General features: G+C 37.7%; 1 protein-coding gene across 14 annotated transcripts in view; it reads right to left on the minus strand.

Annotated features, from left to right (window-relative positions):
- The window catches only part of HDAC9 (histone deacetylase 9), a 458,209-nt gene that overhangs the window by 209,783 nt on the left and 223,730 nt on the right, over positions 1–24,696 (minus strand). For 8 of the 14 annotated variants that reach the window (XM_077787618.1, XM_077787599.1, XM_077787612.1 and 5 more), the window contains 4 exons: positions 17,913–18,154; positions 16,827–16,977; positions 14,632–14,758; positions 12,640–12,761 (listed from right to left, as the gene is read on the minus strand). In XM_077787618.1, coding sequence (XP_077643744.1) covers positions 12,640–12,761; positions 14,632–14,758; positions 16,827–16,977; positions 17,913–18,154 — 642 coding nt within the window. The remainder of the gene's footprint in view (positions 1–12,639; positions 12,762–14,631; positions 14,759–16,826; positions 16,978–17,912; positions 18,155–24,696) is intronic. The other 6 variants (XM_077787596.1, XM_021538290.3, XM_077787608.1 and 3 more) reach the window with 3 other exon arrangements.

Consider the following 24,696-nt stretch of genomic DNA (forward strand, 5'->3'; position numbering starts at 1 on the left):
TTTTGACTCCCAGCAGTGGCTGAGACATTGGCTTAGTGTGTGACTGTAAAGAACACTGAACCATCCTGCTCCACCAAGGCTGGGGCAGAATTATTGTTCACTGCAAAAGGTATGGATCACAACAGCAGCCCTATGTGCTTCAGTGCACTCCTGCATAAGGGCAGTAATAAGACATCTATAATTATCAACTCTCTTCTGACAGTTAGAAAGGCAAAATTAAGTATTTTAAGCTTCAAATATGAAGCTGTGGATTGCAATTATAAACATATACATGTATGCACACACTGACTGCCTCAAAGCACATACATAAATAAGATCATTTAGAAACTGTTTTATTCCTTTAAACTCTGAAATGTGAATGTTAGCAATGTGAAAAAAGTGAAAATAAAATTTTCAAACCTTTTTTTTAAATTAGATTGTTCCCCTAGTATTTGCAAGAAATTTGGGAAGTCTTAGTAGCAAATGGCCCAGAATTATTATAATTAATTTGCCTTATGTTTCAAATGAGTATTTGGCTCAGTACTTTAACTACAGGCTCTTAGAAGTGGTTTTACAGAGGGGTAATGTTCAAAATAACTGTTTTGCATTAGCCACCCAGTAAGTATTTTTACTGCACATTATTTGCTCCTTTGCTCAGCTTAATTAATTCATTGCCACGGCTGACTATGTTCATCACACAAAGGCATTCTCCATGGGGAAATTTGTCACATGGGGAATCAATGCCAAGAAACCTTTGAGGCAAAATATTTACTCCCCAACTTGTTGCAGAGTAGCTTTCTCAAAGTAATACAAGACCCTAAGAAGTAACATTTTTGCTACAGTAATGCCACAAAACTATTGAAAATTCCATCAGGGAATCTATATGGTGATTCAGCCACGAACCAAGACACTGATTCAGGAAGAAAATTAATGCACATGGCTAACTTGCTATATGCTAAACATCCCACTGGGGTCCAGAACTCAAAACTAGATTCATTCTGCCCCATATAGCAGATATCCTGCATCTCACCTTCCTGAGGAAAAGAGGCCGCTCTAAGTGCTGGATGTGTGGAATGAGTTTGATGACTCCAACTATAGTGGACTGAATCATCTGACCAAGGAGCTCAAATGCCACAAGAGAAAAGCAAGAGCACATGGCCAGGAATGTGCCATGAGGATGAGGAACACAGCATAGTGAATTTTCACAGCAGCAGTCTGGTTGGTTGGGCTGTGAATCTAAAATCTTACTAAGATACAATATACAGCCAATATTGGTTTAGTTGGTCTCCGTTTAGCTAACCTCTTTGCTTCACAAATCTTTGTACTTCTATTATCTTTAACACTTTGGAACAAGTCATAATCAATTTACACTTGGAGAAAGTGAACATATATTATTTGAAAGTGTTTTGTTGCAAAAAAAACAAAAAGACACAGCTATTTTCTCTGAAGGCTATCAAAGCCCATGTCACTGTTCTCAATGGGAATCAGCTGGTACCCATTTGAGCGATCCACTTCAGAGGATTTCAGGAAAGACAAGTCTGAAAATTACTTTTTTATGTAGATGTAGCATAATTTGGAATTATAAGATGTTACAGCAATATGGCTTGTTCAGTTTTGTTGCTATTAACTGGCTTAATCTCTTTGTAGTGCTGGTAATTATGGACTGGTGTTACTCTTTAAATTATTTTAAATGGGGAACAGATATGAAAGATGCAGAAAGGATTAAACAGCAGCAGAAGATACATAGGCAATCAAAGGATTGGTTACCTAGCATTTTGCTATGACTTGTAATTATGTCTACAGAAGAACTTTGGCTGTAGGTGAAGGAGAAAAGGTGTCTGAGTGAATTTTATCATATTTTACAATGGTTTCATGGAGGAAGAAAGAACAAACTGTACTGTTAGAAATGGGAAATATACAAGCTTCCATGTAGGTATACATTAATTTCATCGCATGAGCTATCATTGATAGGTGAAACAAACTAGTCTTTCCTAAGAAACACGATGCTCAAATACAAGCACAAGAGATAGGAAAATGATTCAGTGAAGTCATTACATCCTATACTCCACTTTGCTTAATATTAGCAATTTGCAGATACTAGCATTAAATAATATAGCCTGAGGCCAGATTGCTCCCAAATGAGCTGAGGTTTTCTTGACAGGGCTTTTCTTCACTATTTCTTTTTATTAAACATACAGAGATATTTAAGAAGAGGAATGAAAATTCTTTTTGCGCATAGGGAGAAGACATATATGAAGAGAATGTAAAAGACAATAATGCAATAGTTTCTGATGGTTCCTGGAACACAGTAGTACTTTTGTATCAGAATAGTGTGTGCCAACTTCAAATCAGCATTTAATGAAGCCAGGCAGGAAATGGGGGATGGGAGAGGTTGCATAGCAAGCAGGTTCTCATCTTGAGGCTAAAGCCCTATATAGGAAGCCTGAAGAACAGAAAGTGAGCTTTTGTCCAGATTCCGAAAAGCTCTAAAGTGAAAGCATTTCCTTTTCCTCACAAGCAGGCTGACTTAGAAAAGCTGTGGGGCAGTCGAGGTAAATGATGCTAAATATGGCTAAAAAAATTCCAACACTAGCATCAGCAACAGCAGCAAAACTGACATCCTACTCAAGGAAGATAAATTGTCCACCATGGCCCAGGCAACTGTTATCACTATGATCCTTTTTAAAACAGCAACCCGAACTTCCATAAGATAATTAGGTCACCAAAAAGACTTCAAGATCTTCAAGCAAATCTTCACAGGTATTCTCTATTTCTTTAGCTATAATTTTTTTAACCTGTGAAGACTTGTATGTACTGATTTAAATATATTCTGTACTGTACTCCATGCAGGAGTTTGGGTTTTTTCTGGCTCATATCTAACAAGCATCAGTAATTGAATACAAGAAATCTGTTTATTCACACCACAAAGGTTGCTATTTTGAAATATTATTGTACTAGAGACTCATGTACAGACAAGGATTTTGTGCTGAACAACACACAACCATAACACTCCATGCCTAAGATAGCTCAAAGTTACATCACAAAATGATGATGTGTGGGTACAGGCATCAGAACTGCAAAACAAACATTAAGATGGCACTGGATAGCACAGTGGGGGTATTGCCAGCACATGACTTCTTTATCCTTTGTCATGTTTCTTTCTAGCACTCTGACAATTGAATATTTTCAATAAGATACTGCATGTGGATAATGAGATAACTTGGAGATTTCTGTTGTGATTTATCCTGAAGCAGGAAGGGCAGAATTGGAAAAATCACACTGTGAACAGATCCTTATTTTGTTGGGCCCACTGCATAGCTCAATAGGTTCCTGGGTGCTGTGGGCTCCCAGTCACCCTGGCAATATAAATAAATAATGAAACAACCTGCCTGCCTATGCTATGCCAGGGTCTGGAGACCAAGGAAAAGGTCAATCCCACATTAATACTGCAACAAAGTCAACCAGAACAGTCATATCCTAAGAAGCTGGTCTGAAGGCTGTTGGACCAGTTTCCCCTTCAATTGAGGCAGGCAGAATCAAATGCACAAGACAGCCCTAAACACCACCAGAAAGCGTAAATGCAAAGATAATCTGGGCTTCCTCAGCAACTGTGGATGCAAACAAAGCCTGGCAGAACGTTAGACAGGCAGAGAGACACAGGTCAGGGACAAAAGCTGTTTCCAGTTTCCTCAGCTGCTTTGTGAAGACTTGTGAATGGGTCCTGAGAGACACAGATGATCTCACAGGTCTCATAGCCTTTACAGCATGCAGTTCTCACAATCATGTAACTATTCTCTGCTCTGAATGAAGTTTCGGATTGCTGCTCTGACTTCCTGTAGGCAGCAACCATGTTTCAGCCACCTCCACATGATTATATAAAGAATAGGCAAGATAGGTGGTACCTCTTTGTCTTCATACATGACTGACTGACATCGCTGTAGAAGGCCACATCCTAATGGAAGACAATATTGGGCAACGTACATGTGGACATTCTCCCAACTGGATGACAGACTAGAAGATGGTAGTAATCTGCATGTAGTATAATTCTGTGGGTTCAATGACTTCTCAATTCTGATGATTGAAAATGCCACTTCTGAAACAGTTTTAAATTAGATTAATGAGAGTGAAAGCTATTTACATGTGCCCTCTAAAACTCTTCCAAGAACTTCATGGATCTAACTGCTGGGTGGTCCCAACAAGGCAGGAGAACCAGACAGAGCAATACAGGATGGAGATGCTTTGTTTTTCTGGCTTGCATCACCTAATGCGTTTTCAGGATCTACTGAAACTGTTTCCTGTACAGCCATTCACTTTATGGGGAATGCTGGTCATATGTGAAACCCTTTAGTCCTTTGCTTTATTTTACTTCTGTAAAAGGTAGAATGCTTTATTTTTTCAGACTAAGGTAAATATCCGTGTCCTAAATAAAAAAACAGGTTTAGTGAAACACATGGTAAAAGAGCTAATTAGATTAGAGGGAATCTTGTAGCCCTTCTGCTCTCTTCAGGCTAAGGAAACCAATTTAACAAGATTAGAAATTTTTCATTAATTTTTTAAAGCAGGTTCGAAAATTAAATAGTCCCTGAAGATGCTTTAAACATCTAACTTTTATTTGTTATTCACTGCAGTCTGTATGAAACATAAAATATTTATTTCATTATCCATGCAAACAAGTTATGTATGCATGGATAATATGTTATCTTTCTGGGCACAATTTATTGAGTTAGATGTAGAAATTACTTATAGTACTGCTTGGATTTAGCCAAAATTGTAGATCTTGAATATCTGAACAATATGATGTATTATTTTCTGTTGATATATGTTCTTCATGTAACCTATAAGGCAAAAAAACAGGCCTCTCAATAGAATTTTTAACTAATTCTGGTTTTTAGCAAAGAAACAGCATCTCCTTGCACCACAGGGTTATACAGCAGTTTCAAGAAGGCCTCATGAATCTTCATTGCTTCTCAAGTCTGCTGAAACCATGACATTTTAACTGCTATGTCAGGTTCATCTTAATCTTACAGGCAAAATAATATCCTTTTCCAATAATAAATAGGGGATTAATAAGCAAATACTACTATACTGTCTTGAACCATAGAATTAAGGAATAAGGATAGTTTAAAATTAATTTTCATCTTCTCTCCACATCGTCAAATTCTGCAATTTTATTACACCTTTATAGCACTTTCTGGATCCAACTCGCATCTGAGTTCTCAGGAGATGTAGACAAGAAAAGAAGATGAAACAAGCGCTTGAATAGAGGGTATTATCCCTCATTTGAATGCTAATAATTCAATTAATAAATTAAGATACGCATGACTGACAGTCCTTCTGGTTAGGTCTCTGCTGGTAATTCTTACTCTTTCTTGTGACCGTCTACGCCAGTCAGTTCTAGCTGGGAAGAAGTAATGGGATTAAAATATCCTACTTTCTGCAAATATAGCAAATCCCAGTCTTCAGTCTAAACCCTCCTCCAAAATCCACCAAATCCCAAGAAAAAAAATATTCTGTTCAGTGAAGAACTGTCACAGATAATTTCCTAGGCCCTGAAGCCAAGGCTTTTGCCATGGTCACCATTTGACCCCTAGATACATAGTCTATTTTTTAAAGAATAATCATATTCATGATTATGTTGTTCCCCAAAACACATAAAAGAAAGAACTGGTTCATAGGGTGTTTAAATCCCCCTGATTTTAATCCAGGAAAATATCCAGCAGTGATAACTCATGTCAGGCAGAATGTACAGTCCAATATTTCATCGGCCTTCAGAAATTCATGATGAAACACCATTACCTTCTCCCCCAGTTTAACAGGGCATCAGTATCATCAGTAAACATGAGCTGGTTAGGTCTAGACTGCTGAAACGTACTCTGGAGTTGTCCAAAGGCAACAAGTTGCCAAGAAAACAAAAGCAACCAAAATACTTTCCTAGCAGATGAGAACCATTGGCCAAGTTCATCTCAAAAGTAGGAAGGCAATTCAGCATCACTGAAGAAAAATGAAGATAAAATTGGCTCCAAAGTTGTGTGGGCATTCAAGACATGTTTGTGTTCTTGAACTTCTGTAGGCAAGGCCAACTTTGTGAAAACATCTCTTTATGTTAAGCAAAGTGAGAAGAAAAACCCACATTTGAAGTCTTAGTTGGACATCCATCCTATACCTTCACACAACCATACAACCGTATGGAATTAAAATAAATTTACTTTTAGATAGATTCTATATGCTCTGGGATATAATTCCAGTCCTCTACAACCTAATTAGCTAAATATTCAATGTAGCCTTCCATCTGGTAGAGTAATTTAACAAGAATAATTGTGCACCACCATAACTCAACGAGACACTGAGGAAAACCATTGAAATGTTATTTCCTTTCCTTTGGAAGAGAATTATGTACAATTTCAGCATGCTTTGCATTTCTAACAGTGAAAGCCAACGGGGAGGTATCAGTCTCATTTATATTACTTTCCCATGAGAAAATCAAAAGCAAAGTACAAAGCTTATGCCTTTGCTCATGAATGGCTCTGTAATACTCACTTGGCTTTAGCCACAACATCTTATTTGGCAGCTAAACCCCTTAATTAGAGTTGTGGGTTTGAATAGATTTTTCAGTGAAACTATATTTTGCAGAATTTTGGAGAAGTGCAGTCTTTACTAACCGATATCTTCTATTTTGGATGACCCCATACCATGTGATTTCCACATTTCACTTCTCTGTTTTTTCATCTTTAGATGATCTTGTTTACTTTTCTAAAAGTTTTCAACTGTCCCTGCTCTAGATACAGTGGAAGAAAATTCCTTGTCCTACTGAAATCAAACAGGACAGTTTCTACTGACTTCAAAGAGTCTCAAATTTTATATGGAGTATTTTGCAACTTATGTATCCAGAGGGAATAAGCTTTGAAATCCCCATTAAAAACATTCCACTTCATTTTCAATGGACATTACACTCTTAAAATGCTTTAGATTTTAGGACTACTCCCTCTTGCTTATTGAAGGTGTTTCTTTAGGTTCAAAAGTCAAAAACGTGCCTAGTATCTGTTTACTTGCTTATCACAAAGTTGTGCAAGGTACTTCTTAATGCTAATTTATAAAGCATTTTTGAAAACATAGTGTAAGAAAGATTTTATGTTCTCACATGAAGCAGAACTTCATAATTCTTAATTCAATTTTGGTTATACACTGATCAGTAAAAGAACTAAGTATTTTGATCAGGATTGAATAATTAGTTTAGTTATGAAGAAGGGCCAGTAGCATCATAATTACTGGCAAAACAGAACATGATGGACTGGGATTTTTTCTAAAAGAGAAAGCCATTGAATCCAGAAACTGAGTAAATTTTCTACCCACTCACAAAAAACTTGCTTTCTGCAATTAAAAGTAAGTGTTAAATAAAATACATTAGAGGAACAACCTTCCACTGATGGGAAGACTATGATGATCTTCATGAGAATCATTCTGGTGATTGCTCCTGTTGAATCCTGGTGCAGGCCCTGACAGCTTTCATGATACCAAAGCACACCTACACAAATTCTTTGCTCTTTGACAGCGTAATTAAGCCTACCCTAGCACCAATTTTTATTTAGTTTTAAGATATCTCAAATAAATTTTCCTCTAACTTGAGCTCAATCAGAATGACAGGACATCCCTCCTCAGCCCTAGCTGGGGAGGCTGCAGTGCTCTGATGGGCTGGAGACAAGAGCAGCCCCACACAGTAGCTACAATCACATCAGATTCCCTTGGAGCTGCTGGCTTCCTGGGCCTGGACACTGGTTTGGCCGGCTCATTACGTGAATCCAGGAGCTTTGCCTCCGATTCACTCTGCAAGTGGAAGTTTTTTCTCTTTCTAAAACTTCCTCCCATATGCTAATTACATGCTCTGAAGTTATTGATACTGAATTTAGGAAGGCTGAAAGTATTTGGTGATTAATGGGAAGACGAGTCAAGATATCTGTCCTTCTCACTGTGATAAGTACTGATTTCTTCTGGGCATATTACCTAGTCCACATTTGTTGAGATGGTTCACCAACCCAGAAAAACAAGAACTCTGGACAGGCAGGAATGCTTAGCATCCCTGGAAAATGGGATAAAATTAGGAGAATCATATGTTTGCCTCATTTCCTTGCTTCAATAAACAAAGTGCCTCTCCCATTTATTGTTCTCTCTCATAAATTCAGAGAAAAATAGCACTTCTCTGAGCTGGACTTCCTCATTTTGGCAGACATGGTAATTGAGGGTTTGGGATAGTCTAAGCCTTTTTCTTTAAATGAAAACCAAAAGAAATCCAGCTTATTCATATACTGTTACATCACAAAAGAGTGTTTTCCTAGAAAATGCAAACAGAAAATTTGGTGGCGCAAAAGGGGGAAGGAGAAAAACCTTCACACACAAAATGTTTTTCTTCTGATTTTCAACTGCTCCAGTAAACTACTGAGTCACTAAGTGCATGAAAAACTGTAAGGAAATATTCTAATTAATTTCTTTTCTTAAAAAATTACATCTGCTGAGTTCTCATTCAGGAATCTTTCATTCTCATTTACACAAGAGCTGCACTGTTATTCTACTGCCTAATCAGGTTAACTTAATATGGTTTTTAGAGAGTGATCATCATGGCTGTGCAGGACAGCCTTCTTCCTCTCTTTCACCACAATATTAAACAATCCTTCATCTCCTCTTTTTTCCTGTATGGAATTACACAACTTCTCCCAAAGAAGAACCTCGTACTATTTGTTCTTAAAAAAAAACCCCATGCTATGCTTCCATTGATTATGCTTACAGTTTTTGGAAAGTGAGCTACAAACACCTTCTGAAATTGTTACATTGTGAGAGATCTTCAGATCCCTAAGCCCAGTGCAAGTCGTAAGCATACAACTCCATCTGCAAAGAAAGAGTCAACTGGCACAAAACCAAAATAAATAGAAATGCTGATTGACATTCTCATTCTTCCATGATTGTGCTAAACTTGGGAAAGACAAAACAGTTCATACTTGATATGATGATGTCCCCAGGAATTTCTTCCAATAAAAGCCAAAACATGAAATAAAATGCAGAAATTCCACCTACAGCAATATTTTTAAAAAAGTACACAGCTTCGGCCTGAGACTTAACCCTTGTTGGAACTTACTTGCTTTTGCTGGTTTACATCAACACTTGCATACAAAAAATGAAATTTTAGAGATTGGAGAAAATGCAACTGTTAGGGCCACTTGCCAGAATTTCTACATTTTAAAAAGGTAAAAGAAAAAAATAGAAAAAAATTATTTGAAAAGCTCTTCTACCCTACAAAACCTATGTTGTTTTGTATCCTCATACAGAGGATAATATTTTTCTGGACAGAGAGTCACAGAATAGAGGAGCACAACAAGCAAAAGTTCCCCATTATTAAATGATCTGATTTTCAAAAGTACATGGCTCCCATCAGAGCTCTTAAAACAGTCAGTATGAATTTCAAAAGTGTTCAGTAATAAGGAGGTATTTTCAAACCTCTCTGGGTAATTTAGATGCATTAGTCTCATTGAAAGTTAATGATCCATGTGCTGCTCAGGCTTTTGGGTGCTTTGCAGAAAACATTTTAAAACTGGTAACCATGGTGCAAGTTTTGGGGATTTTGAAAATTTGATCTTATGCTGTTTACACAAAATTCTGCTCATAGCTACAGCTGTGTAGCTTCTCATGGTGTATTTATCTATCCAGTGAAGCAATAGCTCCCCTTGCTCTGTTCTTTTCAAAGTCTGTCAACACCAACCATCTGAATGCAGCTGTGCAAAGAGTTGCATATCCTGGCCTCTAGCCCCTAGGACAGTCCCAATCCTCCATGTAGCTAAACTTTCTGAAGTCCACTGCTGACAACTTCTGCTGCATCTTGTACAGAAAGGAACAATTCACATGGCTGAGACTTGTTGAGTAACCACAGTCACTGCACTAGGATGTTAACTCTGGTACCTAAACACTGACAGAGCAAGACTCTTATGTCCTCCCCTATTTATCTAAGCATTCCACCATTCTAGATACTAGAAGAGTAAAAGCTGCAGAAAATATTTTCCTTTGTAATTTCGGAAATAATTTTTAGAAGATTAAAAAGAAGGACTGATTAAGCAAAGATTAAATGGATTACTGTACAAGAAAGTAAGCAAGCAAAATTCATGATTTACTATGCCTGTGTGACACTTGGTGTTCCCTTAGCACTGAAAAACACATTAGGATGTCAGGGAAGAGTCATTCAGCTTTGTTTCCCATTAAATCTGATCTCAGAGTACCTGATTCAATCAGAATTATCTTACATTTTAACAAAGTGAGAGAAGAGAAAGATACCTCTGTATCTTATATTATAAAGATTTTTTTTTTAAGTAACCTAGAAAGCAAAACACAGCTGTAATTAAAAGTCACAACAGGTATTCCTTTCTTAAGGCTGAAAGGAATGTGGGGTCTGCTTTCATATGAATTGCTGACTTCACGCAGGTTCAGCACCACAGAGAGTTTGCCAGGAGCCAGTGGCAATAAGCGCTCATAGCCTAAAGGGAAGGAAAAGAGGTTCACCCCTCATGGCAAAGGTCAGATTTCTGCAGGCTTACAGCCTGTCCATATACATGAGTGTTCGTGGGACATCTTTGTCTAGTAAGGTCCCGTGAGGATGACACAGGCTCCACAATGTCCCCTCTGCCTGGAGGATGGCCCTGTAGCCACCCAGATCAGTTTAGGGTCATTTGACTTGTGTCGATTTGGTTCCTGTTGCTTTTACACTCAACCTGATGAACAACCATTGAAAACTTTGTGGGGATATTGCTAAGACTGGAATTAAACATCTCTAGCACACAGAGAGACTAGATATGTAAACAGGATATTAGCAGTTGCTATTTTCACGGATATGGAGAGATATCAAATATCCTCTGTTGGTAACATACAACATGCTGTACACTTCATTTATATTTGCTTATCAGAATCACTATGTCAATGTCATAGAAACGTTTATATTAATGATTATATTAGTATTTGTCTATTTGTTCTGTAGATATCTTTTCAGAGAGTCATCATGTCCTTTGTTCAATTTTGGAACTGAAGCACTCCATGCCCAAATATTTGGAATAACATATAGAAAACATCTGGATTTAATTATATTATAGTCCTCTTATGCAGACAATGGGAATTGAATTAAGGAATATTTTGAAACCCCCACAGAGATATAAAAGTATTAGCAGCTGCACGAGAACTTTACTGTTACAAAGTTTGAAAATGTTTTGTTTTACAGATCAACAGGCTGACACATCATAAATATCAATCATAATGTTTAAGATACATAAACATGGAAGAAAAATTAAAGCTTGCATTTCAAATACATGTAGATGAATTTGCAGCATTCAGAAGATGAACGAAAAGATGCATCTTTTTGTTCAAAAAATGAAAATGTATAGTCTATTGACTTAGAAAATATATGTTGTACAGTGGTACTAAGCAGAGAACCACATAAGGGTTTATTGTGTTGAACAGCCTTAACAAGATTTTATAGAATCTTATTATATTGCCACCATATTGTACAGAGAGTAATTCATCTAGAATAAATTAGCATTTCGCTTCTCATGCTTCCATTCCTTTGAAAATATTTGGGGATATAATATGAGCTTAGAGAGTCTGCCCCAAAGTATTAGATACAGGCTGGATTTTCTCTCTGAATGTCTTCTGGCTCCAAATGCCACTTCTTTTCAAGTCAGTTTTGCAGTTAGTTTTCAATCTCCCAGTGGCAAAATCGCATTCAAAGGCTGTTAGCACAGTAGGGGGTCAGACTTTCTCTCTGAACGTAACTATATCACTCAACAGCAGACTCATGCAATAAGCGATCTAATGTTTTCTTTTCCTTTCCCCCCCCTCCTCTGAGTGTCTCCCTGCATTCCTGGATACCAGTCACTGCACCAAGGTCCTGAGGCAACAGCCACATGGACTCCACTGCCATCCTAGCTTTCTTTATGGTGCAGAAAAAGCTAAGTCTGCAGTTCACCTGCTGTCAAGATAATCTATTCAATTGTTAGATCTTCTAAAATATTCTAAAACCTTCAAAAGAACATTTTCTATGTGTCAGAAGACATGCAAAATGGGCACAGAGCAATGCTGATAATGGCAAGGTCACAGGTTCGATCCCTGTATGGGCTATTCACTGAAGTGTGGGACTCCATGATACTTCTGGGTCTCTTTCAGCTCAGAATATTCTGTGATATGCATACAAACTCTGACAATCAATGACAAAAAATGCAATATTAATCCAATTTCTCCTCTTTCCACGATTTCCCCTCAAAATGCCCTGAAAAACATTGTCTAAAAAGCAGAATACCATCTGAAGGTAGATATTTTATCTATTAAGCAGAGCAGAGAGAGTTATTAAAGCCAGAAGAAAGGCAAAGAAAATAAAGATCCATGAAATGATGATTTCTTTAGAAACAAAATTTGTCAGAACTGAAGCCTGCACTATCTGTCAGCACTGGGAAACGCCAACTCTTGGTACCATGTGGCCAGGCTGACCTTGGAAATATGCAGTCTGGATCTTTGAACTTGCTCATAGTATCATCTTGAACTTGTGGAATATGATATATGCCTTGCTAATGAACAGCCTGGTAAAAATAAAGGGTGGGAGAATTGCTGGGCAAGGGGCTCAAATAAACAACACTAACTCACCCGTTTTACGAAGTGGAAAATCATCCTTAGCATCCTGTGCTCCTGGTAAAGTATATTTGTATGGTGGCGAGGCCCCACTCAGGGGTGGAGAGCTTTGATCCAGTGAGGTATGGTGGGCAGCCCTGCAGCAGACACAGAGGTCACAAATTAGCTGTCACTGAGGTGACCAGCAGTAACTATTCTCACATGTTGTACACGTCTCAGCTGTGTTTATGTTCTTGTTCGTATAAGTGTGCACAAACCACAGGCTCTTACAGTAAGTTATGGAACTCCTTGGGATTCCCAAAATATATTTTTTGCACTCATTACAGCAGTCACATAGGATAAGATTCATGTTGATCTACAGACAGGGTCTGTCTCCAGTTTGGGGAATTGACCAATTCAGGTGGTTGCTTTTTAATATGAATCAGCTGACACACAGCAAAAGCCACTTAAGGCTTGTTTTTCACATACAAATAGATGTATATTAAACAAGCCTTCTCTATCAAAATGCAAGGGATTTTCAGGAAAGAGGTCTTGTCTAAAATAACCAGAAATATTGAATTATTATCTCTTGGATACCCCCTTCCCCAAATTATTTAGTGGACAAGGTAAATGAAACCTTGACTTTAAGTTCAATTTGTAAATTTCGTGAGCACACCACTCTGCAGCATGTAGCACACATGTCAGCAGAGAAGCTTCAAGCTGAAGAGTGTTTTCTGACAACTGCTGGATGAAAGAAATATTGTGGTCAGAGATTTCTGAACAACCGCGTAGAAATTACATCATATGGCTCAGAAACAGGGGTTGGTTTTTTGCTTTTTTAGGGGGTGGGGGGGAGGATTGGTTCATTTTTTTATCTCAAGAGGGAGAGAGGGAAAGGAGAAAAACTTTCAAACTTTGTGTTTAGCTAAACATCATTTTACTTGGCCTTTTAGAGACTCTGCTTGTCTTTCCAATGCAGTGTGATTAATCAATAATATGTCTCACTCATGAGAAGAAATACTACTTTCTCTAGTGTAGCAGAAAGCATCCTCTGCAGAGCTCCTCATACTCGGTCATCTGAAAAGTCCAGAAATCTTACATATTCAAGCGACATTTACACATTATTTAGAAGGAAAAAAAAATAACGAATTACTGTATCTCCACGAAACACAATGTATATATTAAATCATTTTACCAAAATGCTCTGCTTAGCTCAGAACGCAAACTCCAAGGGCCAGCCTTCAGCAATCCTTTTTAAAAAGCATAAGTAAAAATGGAAATCTAGTGTACCATATGCATTTCTGCTTGTCCTATTGAAGGTCAATGCGAGCATGACATTGAAGTCTCAGAAACGCAGAGTTAACTTTGTTGGATTCATTTATGTGGGGAATAAAAACTTCCAAACTGTAAACTCTTAACATGTGAACAGACCATTTGAAGGACTCAACAAAATCACTTGCTTCCATGGTCTAAGCAGATTCTCATCAAGGCCAAGTTATCATAAGAATATATAGTCCGGATGCTAAAATCCATGAGTCAGAAAAGTTCAATGACCACTGTCTTTCTCAAAATCCTTGTGAATTACTAACACCATTCAAGCAACTTCACTGGAATCAAAGCAGCATTTCTTCAAAAGGAAATGTTTTGTGATTGATTCAAAATCCAAGTAAGACAAACACAAAGTTGTTCTAACTGCAAAAAATTAAGATACTTGGAAAAGTGACAGGTATTGTTGTAAAGTTTGTGATAGCAACAGCTATAGATGCTACAGATGAACCAGCTGAAATAAAAAAAAATATACAGATTTTTCAGAGTGTCTTGTTCTGTATAGTTCTCATCTCACCACTAAATACTGAATACTCCTGAGTTCAAACAGAAGTATAATACTTATGGCTTTTTGTTAATCTTTGGGTTGAACTGCTGCCTTGCTCTGGAGGCAGACTCTCAACACCTCTGCTGGAAAAGCATTCTGCCAAGTTTTAGCTGATACCTCAACAAAAGAAGGAAGCAGCTTAATACTGAACATACGTGTACCAGAGCTTGGGGTGACGGCTCATGGAATGATTCTTCCCATTTGCTGGAGAGTCTTTTGTAGCTGATTTACTTAACAGGAACTCTTGAAGTTTCTGCTTCACTTCCGTACTGGCCACTGCCCCTAAGAAACACAGAGTTAAATGCATCGTATCTTTACTTTAAAAAAAATACCTTTTTAAAGAAAACAAATCCCAAAACAGACTCTATGCCTTACTGCTGAAAGTTTTGTAAACTATAAACTAAATATTGTTGGAAAAAGTCAAAATGAGATAGCATTTGTATTAAATGCTTGTCTTTGGAAGCCTGAAGCTGGCTATGACCCAAAAATCCAGTGAAGTCATAAGGAATATTTCAACAGTAGATGAGACCATTTATCCAGGGCCAGATGTATCTAAAGAATTTAAATTATTTCCTGATAGTCTCCAACAATCTGAATACAAAACCAACAATAGAATGAAAAAGACAGTAACAAAAGCTCAGTTTGAGTTTTTAGTAATGAATGTTTTTTCTTTTAATAAAGTAATAGTAGCAACACAGAGAAATTGTCCTCTGAAATTGTCCTTGGTTATAAGCAGAACACTGCAAAAAGAGCAAGCAGTGGGGCTTTTAATTGGAGCCCCTTAAGAGCCTCTACGTGTGAAGTCTGTGAGAGTGGAGACACTACATTTTGACCTCTCTTAGTGGCTAGCTCAAAAGAGAACAAAAAGTAGAGCATGTCATTGTAAGGTTAAACTGCCAATTCAAGCTTGCAGCATGGGACATGCTTCTTTACTCATAGCCAGAATAGTGTTCATTGAGGAAAAAAAATTATGAGAACAAAAAATCATTTGGTCTTCTATAATCAGTGAGAAAAAAAGGGATGACACCTCATTTCTTTCAAAGGTGCAGCACTAAGGCATTTTTGATACTCTAAGTATTTGGTTACCCAGCCCTGACACACTACAGCTGAGATGCTGAGCATGTCCCATGTGACCCACTACCCAAAAAATACCTCTACTACTGCTCTGCTTCATATCCCAACTCCCTGCCCTCCTCTACTCATTAAAAAGATCATCACCACCAACAAACTCTGGGGCTAGGCCTGGAGGGGTCACAGGCTGCTTGGCTGGCTGTTGCATCCTGAACAGCCACCCAGCAAGCTCCAATTGAGAAGGGAACTCTTGAGGTCACATCTCTGCTCATCCTCTGGCAGGAGCACTAATAAAGTCTAACTGTTTATATGGAGGCTGATATTTTTTATACTACTCAGAGGAACTTTTTATTCCTGCAGCTTCCACACCCTCATATTTCTAGGTCAATAAGGTGGAAATTTCTTAATGAGCTCATTGTTCTTCAAAGAACTAGAAGCACCATGGACACCTTAATTTCTATGACATGGTACACCTACAGCTGTTGAAGTGATATCCTTTTCCAGCCAAAGGAAAAAAAAAAAAAAACCCAAACTCTTTTCTGCTTCGGTCTTTGTCAGTTAAATCTTGTGCTTATTTAGGAAGGCAAGTAATAGTACCTGTTTGTGGCAGCTTCATTTTGAATATCTTCACACTATACTTCAACCTGATTTTCAAACTGACATCACTAAAGAGAATTATTTGTATCTGTCTCCCTCTAGTGAGCACCAAATCCTAACAAACCTTTTTAGTTATTTTCTTTATAGCTATATATAAGCTAGAAATAACTCTTGGTTATGCCTTATGAAATGCCATCAAGAACAAATACAAGACAGTTTGAAAAAGTCCTAGCAAAATATTTAGGAGTTTCATCCTAAGATATTCTTAAATATTTCAATTTATTTTCAGTCTTGGAACAATGCTCAACAACTAATTTATTTTTTGTTGTTTTGTAGTGCTTTCTGTATTGAGAAATAAGCTCTTCAGAAAGTTCTTGTGTGAAGATTTACGCTTTCAAATTTCCTAATTTTTTTATACAAAGAGCTTGACTCTTGAGATGCATATCTACAATTCTGTAAAACTGTGCTTTCCTGCAGTCTTCCAAGTCTGCCAGAAATGTGTTTCTGTGGGTGCAGTGGGTGGCCCTGCCCTTCTCAAAGCACAGTCTTGACTTCTCGACCTACGTATTTCACACAGGAATAGGCTTCCTTCACATTTCTGTTCATAGTTCATTTTGGCTGGGAGAATGCAAAGGGGAATAGATTCATTTCTTATTAGGATTCATGGTACATTGGCTCTTACTTTCTCGTCCTCTTTCTTTGCCTCGGAGGGGAGGAAGCTGTTGCTCCCTGCGATGCCTCTCCAGTTCCTGCTCTTGTCTTTGCTGCTCCAGTTTCTGCTCTTTTTCAAGGAGTTCTTGCTGTTGTTTAATGGCTAGTAGTTCCTGTTGTAACTTGCACAGAACAAAAAGACATGAGAAAGTGCAGTTTGCAATATTTTCTAGGTCAGTCTGGGTTATAAAACAACCCCCTTGAGTAACTGAGGATCAGTGCTTGCTTTTATGCTTACTCTTCTTTTCATCTTTTAACTGACTTCTAAGTGGCATAGTGCATTATTGGCTGTCACCAAATTGAACTTTAGTGTCAGGTAGCAGCCTGCTGCTCTGGTTTCACTTCTTTCTCTTTTGGCAAAGATGCCTGGAAATTTCACATTGTTCTTTGCCTGTGCATCACCCAATTCTGGTTGCTGTGCTCAGCTGCATTTGTCAGCTCTGTCAAGTGGAAGTTTAGCACAACAGCACAATGGCAAGTAGATAAGAGGGAAAAATGAAATGAAAGGCAAGATCATCAATTCCTGGTCAAAATCTATTATAGCAATCCTGCCATAATGCATGCAATCCCATAAATCATTTTCTTTCTGTATTATATGAGGAAACTCAGAGAAGAGTGAAAACACTATCACGGTCTGCCTCCATTTTACAAATGCAAATATTATGCATTTGCCTATCAATTTGATTTGTGGACACAAATTCAAACAGTAGCCCAAAAAAAGCAGTCTCTTTATATACTGAAAACAGTATATACCGAGAAACCAGCCATATTGAAGTTCAGCTGAAAATCCAGGTTGTAAAATAGGTAGTCTGATCTTTTGTGCATGTGCTGGCTTCATGAGCTCAGTGACTCTCACAGTATTGCCTTGGTCTGCTGTGAGCAAGTCCCTGCCAGCAGTTTTACTTTAAAAGGCTTTTATCACCCCAATACAGAGAAAAGAGCACTCAAACACCATCTCTCAGTCACAGCAAACCGTTCAGGCTTGTTCCCTTTCTGTGTCTGCTTAAGCATATTGACTTTGCAGATAAAGCAAGGGATAAATGAAAAATGTTGCTACCTTAATGTGCTCCTGGAGCTGGGCCTGATGCTGGCGGGTCAGGTTTTCATGCTGCTTCTGGAACTCTGCAATGAGCAGTTGTTTCTGAATCTGCTGTTGCTGCTGGATCAGGAGCAGCTCCTGCTGGAGCTGCTTTTCGCGCATAATCGGGTCCACCATGGGAACCATCATCCTGAGATCCGTCCGCAAGTCTAAGGGGGAGATCGGCTCCAGGCCCACGGGAACCTCCGACTTCACATCCACTGTGGGAAGAAAGCAACAAAACGTAGGCATATTAAATATAACGGGAGAAGGAGAATAGAGAACATTCCTACTGGGAAAAAGACCCGTTTCACTCAAAGACTGTTTCAATGTGCAGACCTTTCAAAACATTTAATGCAATCTATGCTGTAAGCATTCTTCAGCACTTCCTTTCCATTCTCTGCAAAAATTCCCAGATTAATATTCTGCTAAACAGATTATCACACAACCCAGGTTCTAAAACCATGTCATAACCCAGTGGAGCAATATTTAGTGAAAATCTCCTAGGCACTATTGATGATACACAATAAACTTCCTCAGCATTATATGTCTTGCAGTTCCCACTGCACTGCAAGAGATTTTGCAAAGCTAGTAAGTAGATTTTTTTGAAGATACTGTTACACATTAAAAGCTGCTCAGTGCTACATGGCTACTCCATATAAATATACCTGGAAAACACAGAGTAATAACATATAAGATGGAGAAATAATTTGATACACAAAATGAGAAGTTTTAATACAGCTTTTGGGAAAGTGACCACCATGCACAGCATAGCATAGCATAGCATAGCATATATATATAGCATAGCTATATATGGCCTGTAAGAAAATGAATTACTTCAATTTGTTGTAGCAATGTTATAAATTCTTAATCCAGCATTAAAATACTTAATGGAGGATCCTATATTTTCTCTCTCCTAATTTAATTAAAAGGCAGCAGAACAGAGTGATTTGATAATTTCCACTACAATACTTGTAAAGCTCTGGTTTTCACATCAAGTGAAGAGAGTGAGTGTAACTTTATCTATTTCAAAAGAACAAAAGACTAACAAGCAGCATATCTAGAAGAGGAAAATAAATAGCAGCTGAAGATCTCTGCTAAAGCCCAGCAGTTCTGATTCCATCCACAAGAGGACAGTGAAACACAAACACATTCAGTTTAGTTCCTATTCCTCTGCTATCTTCACTGGAAAATAAGATTATTAACTGAAAACAAACATGCTGTCAGAAATTACTCAGGAACAAGATTTTAAGCATATTTTCTCCTTTTCTCTGCTGCAGCTGTATTTGTTTCCAAGAAGAAAACCAAAATGAAACAGAAATATTCCAGTAAGCAGAGGCAGCAAAATTGAAGCAGTATAAGTTGAAACTGCAGCAAATGGAGAGGACTGAATTCTAACTGTATGATCATTAGTAAAAGATTTTATAAAAACAAGAGAAAAGACACTAAGTTTTTTCTACTGATCACACTTGTTTTATTCTCAAAATTCTGAAAATATACATTTTTCTGGGCCTTTTTTACAAAATTCTAATAACTGTGATTGTAAGCCTCACAGTATAATTTGGCTTCTTAACCCACTATCCCAACAGAATGATTGTGTCTGAGTGCTTACTTTTGTTCTGAGACTAATCACTAAATTATAAAAAATCACCTTTAACATACAAAAACAACTCTTGATTATAAATAATTGCCACCGACCAAGAGAAACGGACAGGCAAACCCCCAGCCTTTCATCCCATTTATTCAGCAGCAATCCACATTCCATTTGTCTAGACTAAATATAGTTGCGTTTATACAAGAAATCAATAGTGCTTGCAGAGAGCAGAGCAAAGGCATGAATATTTCATCAAACCCAGAGAGAAATGGCAATCAGCAAACTGACAGCAAACCGTGTAGGCTGACTGGACTGCCAGATAAGTCTCCTGTACTTGGACAATGGCTCATTGCCTGCAAGTCACAATCTTATCATCAGCACTCTTCTATTTTTAACATTAATTGCATTGTAGGTGACAAAGGTTTATCATGTTTAAAGGGGAGAGATGGATTTTCTTACATCTTCTTTGACAGGATAATAAGCCTTACTAGTAGCAGTAACTGGAGCTCAGCAAACCCTGCAGGTTCTGGTTCACAATAGTGTTTGCAAACTGAACCCTGCAGGGTCTGGTTCACAATAGTGTTTGCAAACTGAGCCCTGCAGGGTTTGGTTCACAATAGTGTTTGCAGCTTATTTTGCAGATACCAGCTGAAAGTCAACCTCTACAGGTCTGCACAGTGATTCAGGCTGATTATACTTCCCATCTTGCACCAGCATCACATTTCTTCATTTTCAGAGAACATGAGGGGAGACCTTCAGATTTTTTTTAACAATGGAAATTTCCTTTCACTATTAGTAAAATCTGCAACTCAAACCAGGCTCAGTTTGGTAAACTACACATTTTCTAGAATTTTCACACACTCAAATAATAAATCTAGCACTGGAATATCTATTTTATCAAGTTGATCTTAACTTCATTCCTTAATGTGGGAGAAAACAAATATTAGGGTAGTTCTAGACTTGAATCCATAGAAATCAATACATAATATTTAATACAATTTCAGTGCCAGTGTTTACCAACAAATAAATACAATCATTTATTTCCTGTCATAAATATTGCTAACAGTAAGGTTACCACTAAGACTCCTAATAACTGCTAACATAGCAAATATTAACTTTTAAGGGTAATTACTATTTTAAAACTGAACTAAGTAATAGTCAACCTCATCAGTTAAATTATTCTAAACAAGTAACTGTTAGATCACCAATCAAACTGAATGGTTTGCTACTGTCTGTTTCACAGTCCTAATGCCATAGGCCCTTTACATTCTTACTTGTTACTAGCTGACAAGAAAGACACAAAGCAGCTCCATGGAGCTACATCAGTGTGAAAAATGAGTAATGGAGCAGAGAATCAAAATCAGCATCTTTAAAAGCTTTGACTTTTAGCTGAAGCATCTTCCCTCCACCACCACGCCATTGCAATTTTAAGTGTCTGGAGAGCACAGGTGATGCAGAATCTTTACTCTCACTGGGGCTTTTTATGTTTTTTAACCACATCTACACAAATATATCTATCTATGTACATATTCTACAGGTAAAAAAATAATGTCCTAATTAGTGCCCTCAACTTCAAACATCGCAAGGAACAGTGGGATGCAGGATCTAAGCAACCGGATTCATAAAAATGTTAGACAAAGAAGGAAAGGAATGTATAATGAAAGGAAATATTAATCAGAGTTTGATAAAGGCTAACTTCACTTATTCCTCAGGATTTTCATATCACCAATGGAGTAAAGCTGTGGCAGGCATGGTTCAGACCCTGTCCTCACTCTCTCTACTGCAGTCCACAGCAGATCCTTCCCAATAGCTCTGCCAACTGCATAGCAAGCCTGGGATTCCTCTCTAAGGTTAAATAAAGACAAACTCTCTGAGCTCATGTCAGCTGCGGTGAATGCAACAGCAGACTGCAGAATATTAACTAAAAATGTTACTGAAAGCTCAGTGATTCCAGGAAATATGCCAAAATTTGAGTAGAAAAATATTTAATTTTCAGTTACAACACATTGCAAAAGGCATATGTATTTATTTTTCCTATAAATACTAAATTGCCTTTATCTTGAAACATAACAGCAAAAATAGTCTTAGAAGAGTGTCCATATCAATTATACTCCACAAATGGCACTTCCCACAGGGCTTTTGAAATTCTGTGGAAAGAAAATAAGACACTTGAAAAATTGCATGCTTGTTGAGTGATTTAGATGCTTGAAGCATGTGTAAAAAGAGGTAAAGGAGCTTGGTTTAACCCTCAGGCTTTGCATTTTGAAACCATTCCTTACAATGGGAACACTGAACAACTGTTACGTCTTCCACTAAGAGATGGCATTTCAATCTCTGTTTCTGGTGACTGGTTTCAATTCCTGGTGTATTAGGAACACAAGTCTTTCAAATCACAAATGCTAAAGGAAAACATCAAAAAATAAAGCAGCCCACTTTCTTACCACCATCTCCCAGGACGGGCAATTTTTTTTTTTGCCAGCAGCTACCTTTCTTGGCAAACATTTCTGCCACCTTTAAATTCAGGAACTGAAACAAGGAATGCTGTCATCAGCTGAACACTTGTCATTCCTGATTTAAGATGCAATCAAGAAGAATTCTAGTAGACTTGCTTATAGACCATCTTGTCTAGTACATTTATGATTCTTACATAAGAGGAACTGTGTGGACTGCTGGGACTGCAGGGATCCAAGTTACCCTTTTCCCAAAGGAATGTCTCAGTTACACTGTTGGGCTGGGACAGTAAAAAAGGCTGGAAATAGGAACAGGGCATAAAGCTGGTGAGCCGCCTTCTCCTGCCTTGGTTGCTCCAGGCAGACTTATACAGAAGAAGCAGTTAAGGTTTATAAAGTAAATGAAGAGGACTACAGAAGTTGGAACACTAAAATAAAACAACATCTGATAAAGACAGATGACAAGTTTCTCCAACCAGCAGTATTTGGTAATAAAAACACATTGCTGAAAACACACAAAACCCAAGTAAAATCTAGAAGAACCAGTATGAAGAGAAATGGCCTCACCTTACCCCAGACAGCATCTTGGTCAAGTATTACAAAGAAAAGAGAATTAGAGCTTATACCAGTGCTATTCTCTTGAACTCTGCTCTACAAAAAAGAGCCCAAAGTTATTATTAACTTGTACAGTACTTTTCATAGATTTCATATGCTTTTCATAAAATGAAAAAAAAAACAGAATAATTTTGCACATTTTAGTGTAAAGGAAACTGTCTCCATTTGGCCTCTTCATACAAGGAAAGTAAAACCACTTTTTGGAGAATTAGCCATCAGTCAGTCATGACATAATCAGAGCACTAAGGAATTTACAGAAGAGTCCTAAATGCTGAGAAGTGTGGAAGATTCACCCCCTCACCAATAAAGATAATACTTTAAATTTACTCTACAATTTAAACGTAGAATTTCTTTAACTAGATTTATGTGCCAACTCATTCAGGATTTGAAAAGCACTCATACCTGAAAAGCTATAATAGTGTCTTTGAAACAGATTGAAAAAAATCTTTGAAAAGACTGAAAAGATTAAATACCGTAGGAGGCTGAAAGTTGCAGGAATAAGGAACAGAGGGTAAGAGGGAAATTTTGGCAAGCATGTGAGCCACAAAGTAACTGGCAGGAGATGGGACAGAGAAGGACTATCCAGGCAATAAGATGTGAGCAGAAGATGAAACACAGGAAAAGGAGTTAAATTCCTGCTCTGAGAAGCTGCATTAAGGGACCCTACTCACTCTGCAATCTAAGAGCAGCCCTGGCACAGTGATAAGGTGGCAGTGAGGCCACAGTGTGAATAAGGAGCTAACACAGGAGCGATGTGTCCGTGGTGAGGATGCTGGGAAACTAAGCGAGCAAAGTGGTTTTGAATAGCCATGACTAAAGAGACTGGAATGAAAACTGCCACTGAACAGCAATTGTTCAGTGTTCAAGAGTGCAGAAAATGTCCTAATCTGGAGCCTGTTCCCTGGAGGAGAGGCAGCTGGCAGCTTCCTGGGGGAAGTGGTGCCACAGCAAGACCTCCGTGGCAGACAGCAGGAGTGAGAAGCTGAAATGTTAAGAATAACTAGTGACATCAGAAGTACAAGTCAGATGATCAATAAACTGTGAAAGGTTAGGTTACTTCCCATGGGATGCTTTTATCATTTCAGCTCTGGTCCTAAAGTCTTGTACCTCAATTCTCAGCTGGCATAATCTGTCATTCTTCTGTTACCTTCAATATAGGCAAAGCTTCTTTATGCCACCTGAGAAGCTAGATGCAGAGTGCCTCTCAAGAGAATAGGGATGAAAGAAGACAGCTTTCAGAGCATCTCATTTTAGCATGAGGACAAAAGCATCCAGATTTAGGATGACACTTATAGAACTTTATTGCAATATATAAAATAAGCACTTTCCCCACTATCTCAATTATGCTGGAGAGTGCATCAAACTGAAAAAAGCATCACCTATATTTCACTGAATATTATTAAATATTTTTGATTCATTATATATCCTCAATCTTACACTGGATTTTGGTTGTCATGGGCAAGGAAAGCAGAAAAACTGCAATTGAAAATGGAAAATTTCTTTCAAAGGTAGCACAAGAACTCTTTTTGGCAGTTAAGTACTCAAGTGCATTTTGCAGTTTTAAAACTTTCTCACTTGGAAAAAAATAAATTGAGAAACTAAGACTTTTTCTGTATTTTCCAGAGTTTTTTTCTTGGATTATCTCTCAAGAGTCAGTAATTATTTAAAAAAGTACTATCACTGAATCAGAAGTATAAGTGAACTGTCAAACTTGATGAGGCACTCAATTCAGTTTATAGTATTAAGAAGTGTAATAAATTAAACTAGAAAAGTATTCCCCTTTGTTCAGAAAAAAGGAATTTTATCATGATTATACCTTTTCCCTATTTCTTTTAAGTGTTTGCATGCATGTCATAATGAGAAGTAAAATAAATGCAAACAGCAATCTGGGCTTTGATTTACCATACTCTTATTTCCCCAGGGCCTGGAAAGGAAGCTCAAACAACCACAAACGTCTAAAATATCAGTGAGAGGCCTTGAAATACCAACATTGAAGTTACAGTTAGCTGGCTTTTGTAAAAAATCAAAGGTTTTTTATATTGATTTACTAAAATCAGATTCCTTCTCTCCATATACACTTTTGAATCAAATACTCATAACAAGC

The sequence above is a fragment of the Lonchura striata genome, chromosome 1, assembly GCF_046129695.1.
Source record: "Lonchura striata isolate bLonStr1 chromosome 1, bLonStr1.mat, whole genome shotgun sequence".
In the NCBI taxonomy this organism is placed as follows: domain Eukaryota; kingdom Metazoa; phylum Chordata; class Aves; order Passeriformes; family Estrildidae; genus Lonchura; species Lonchura striata.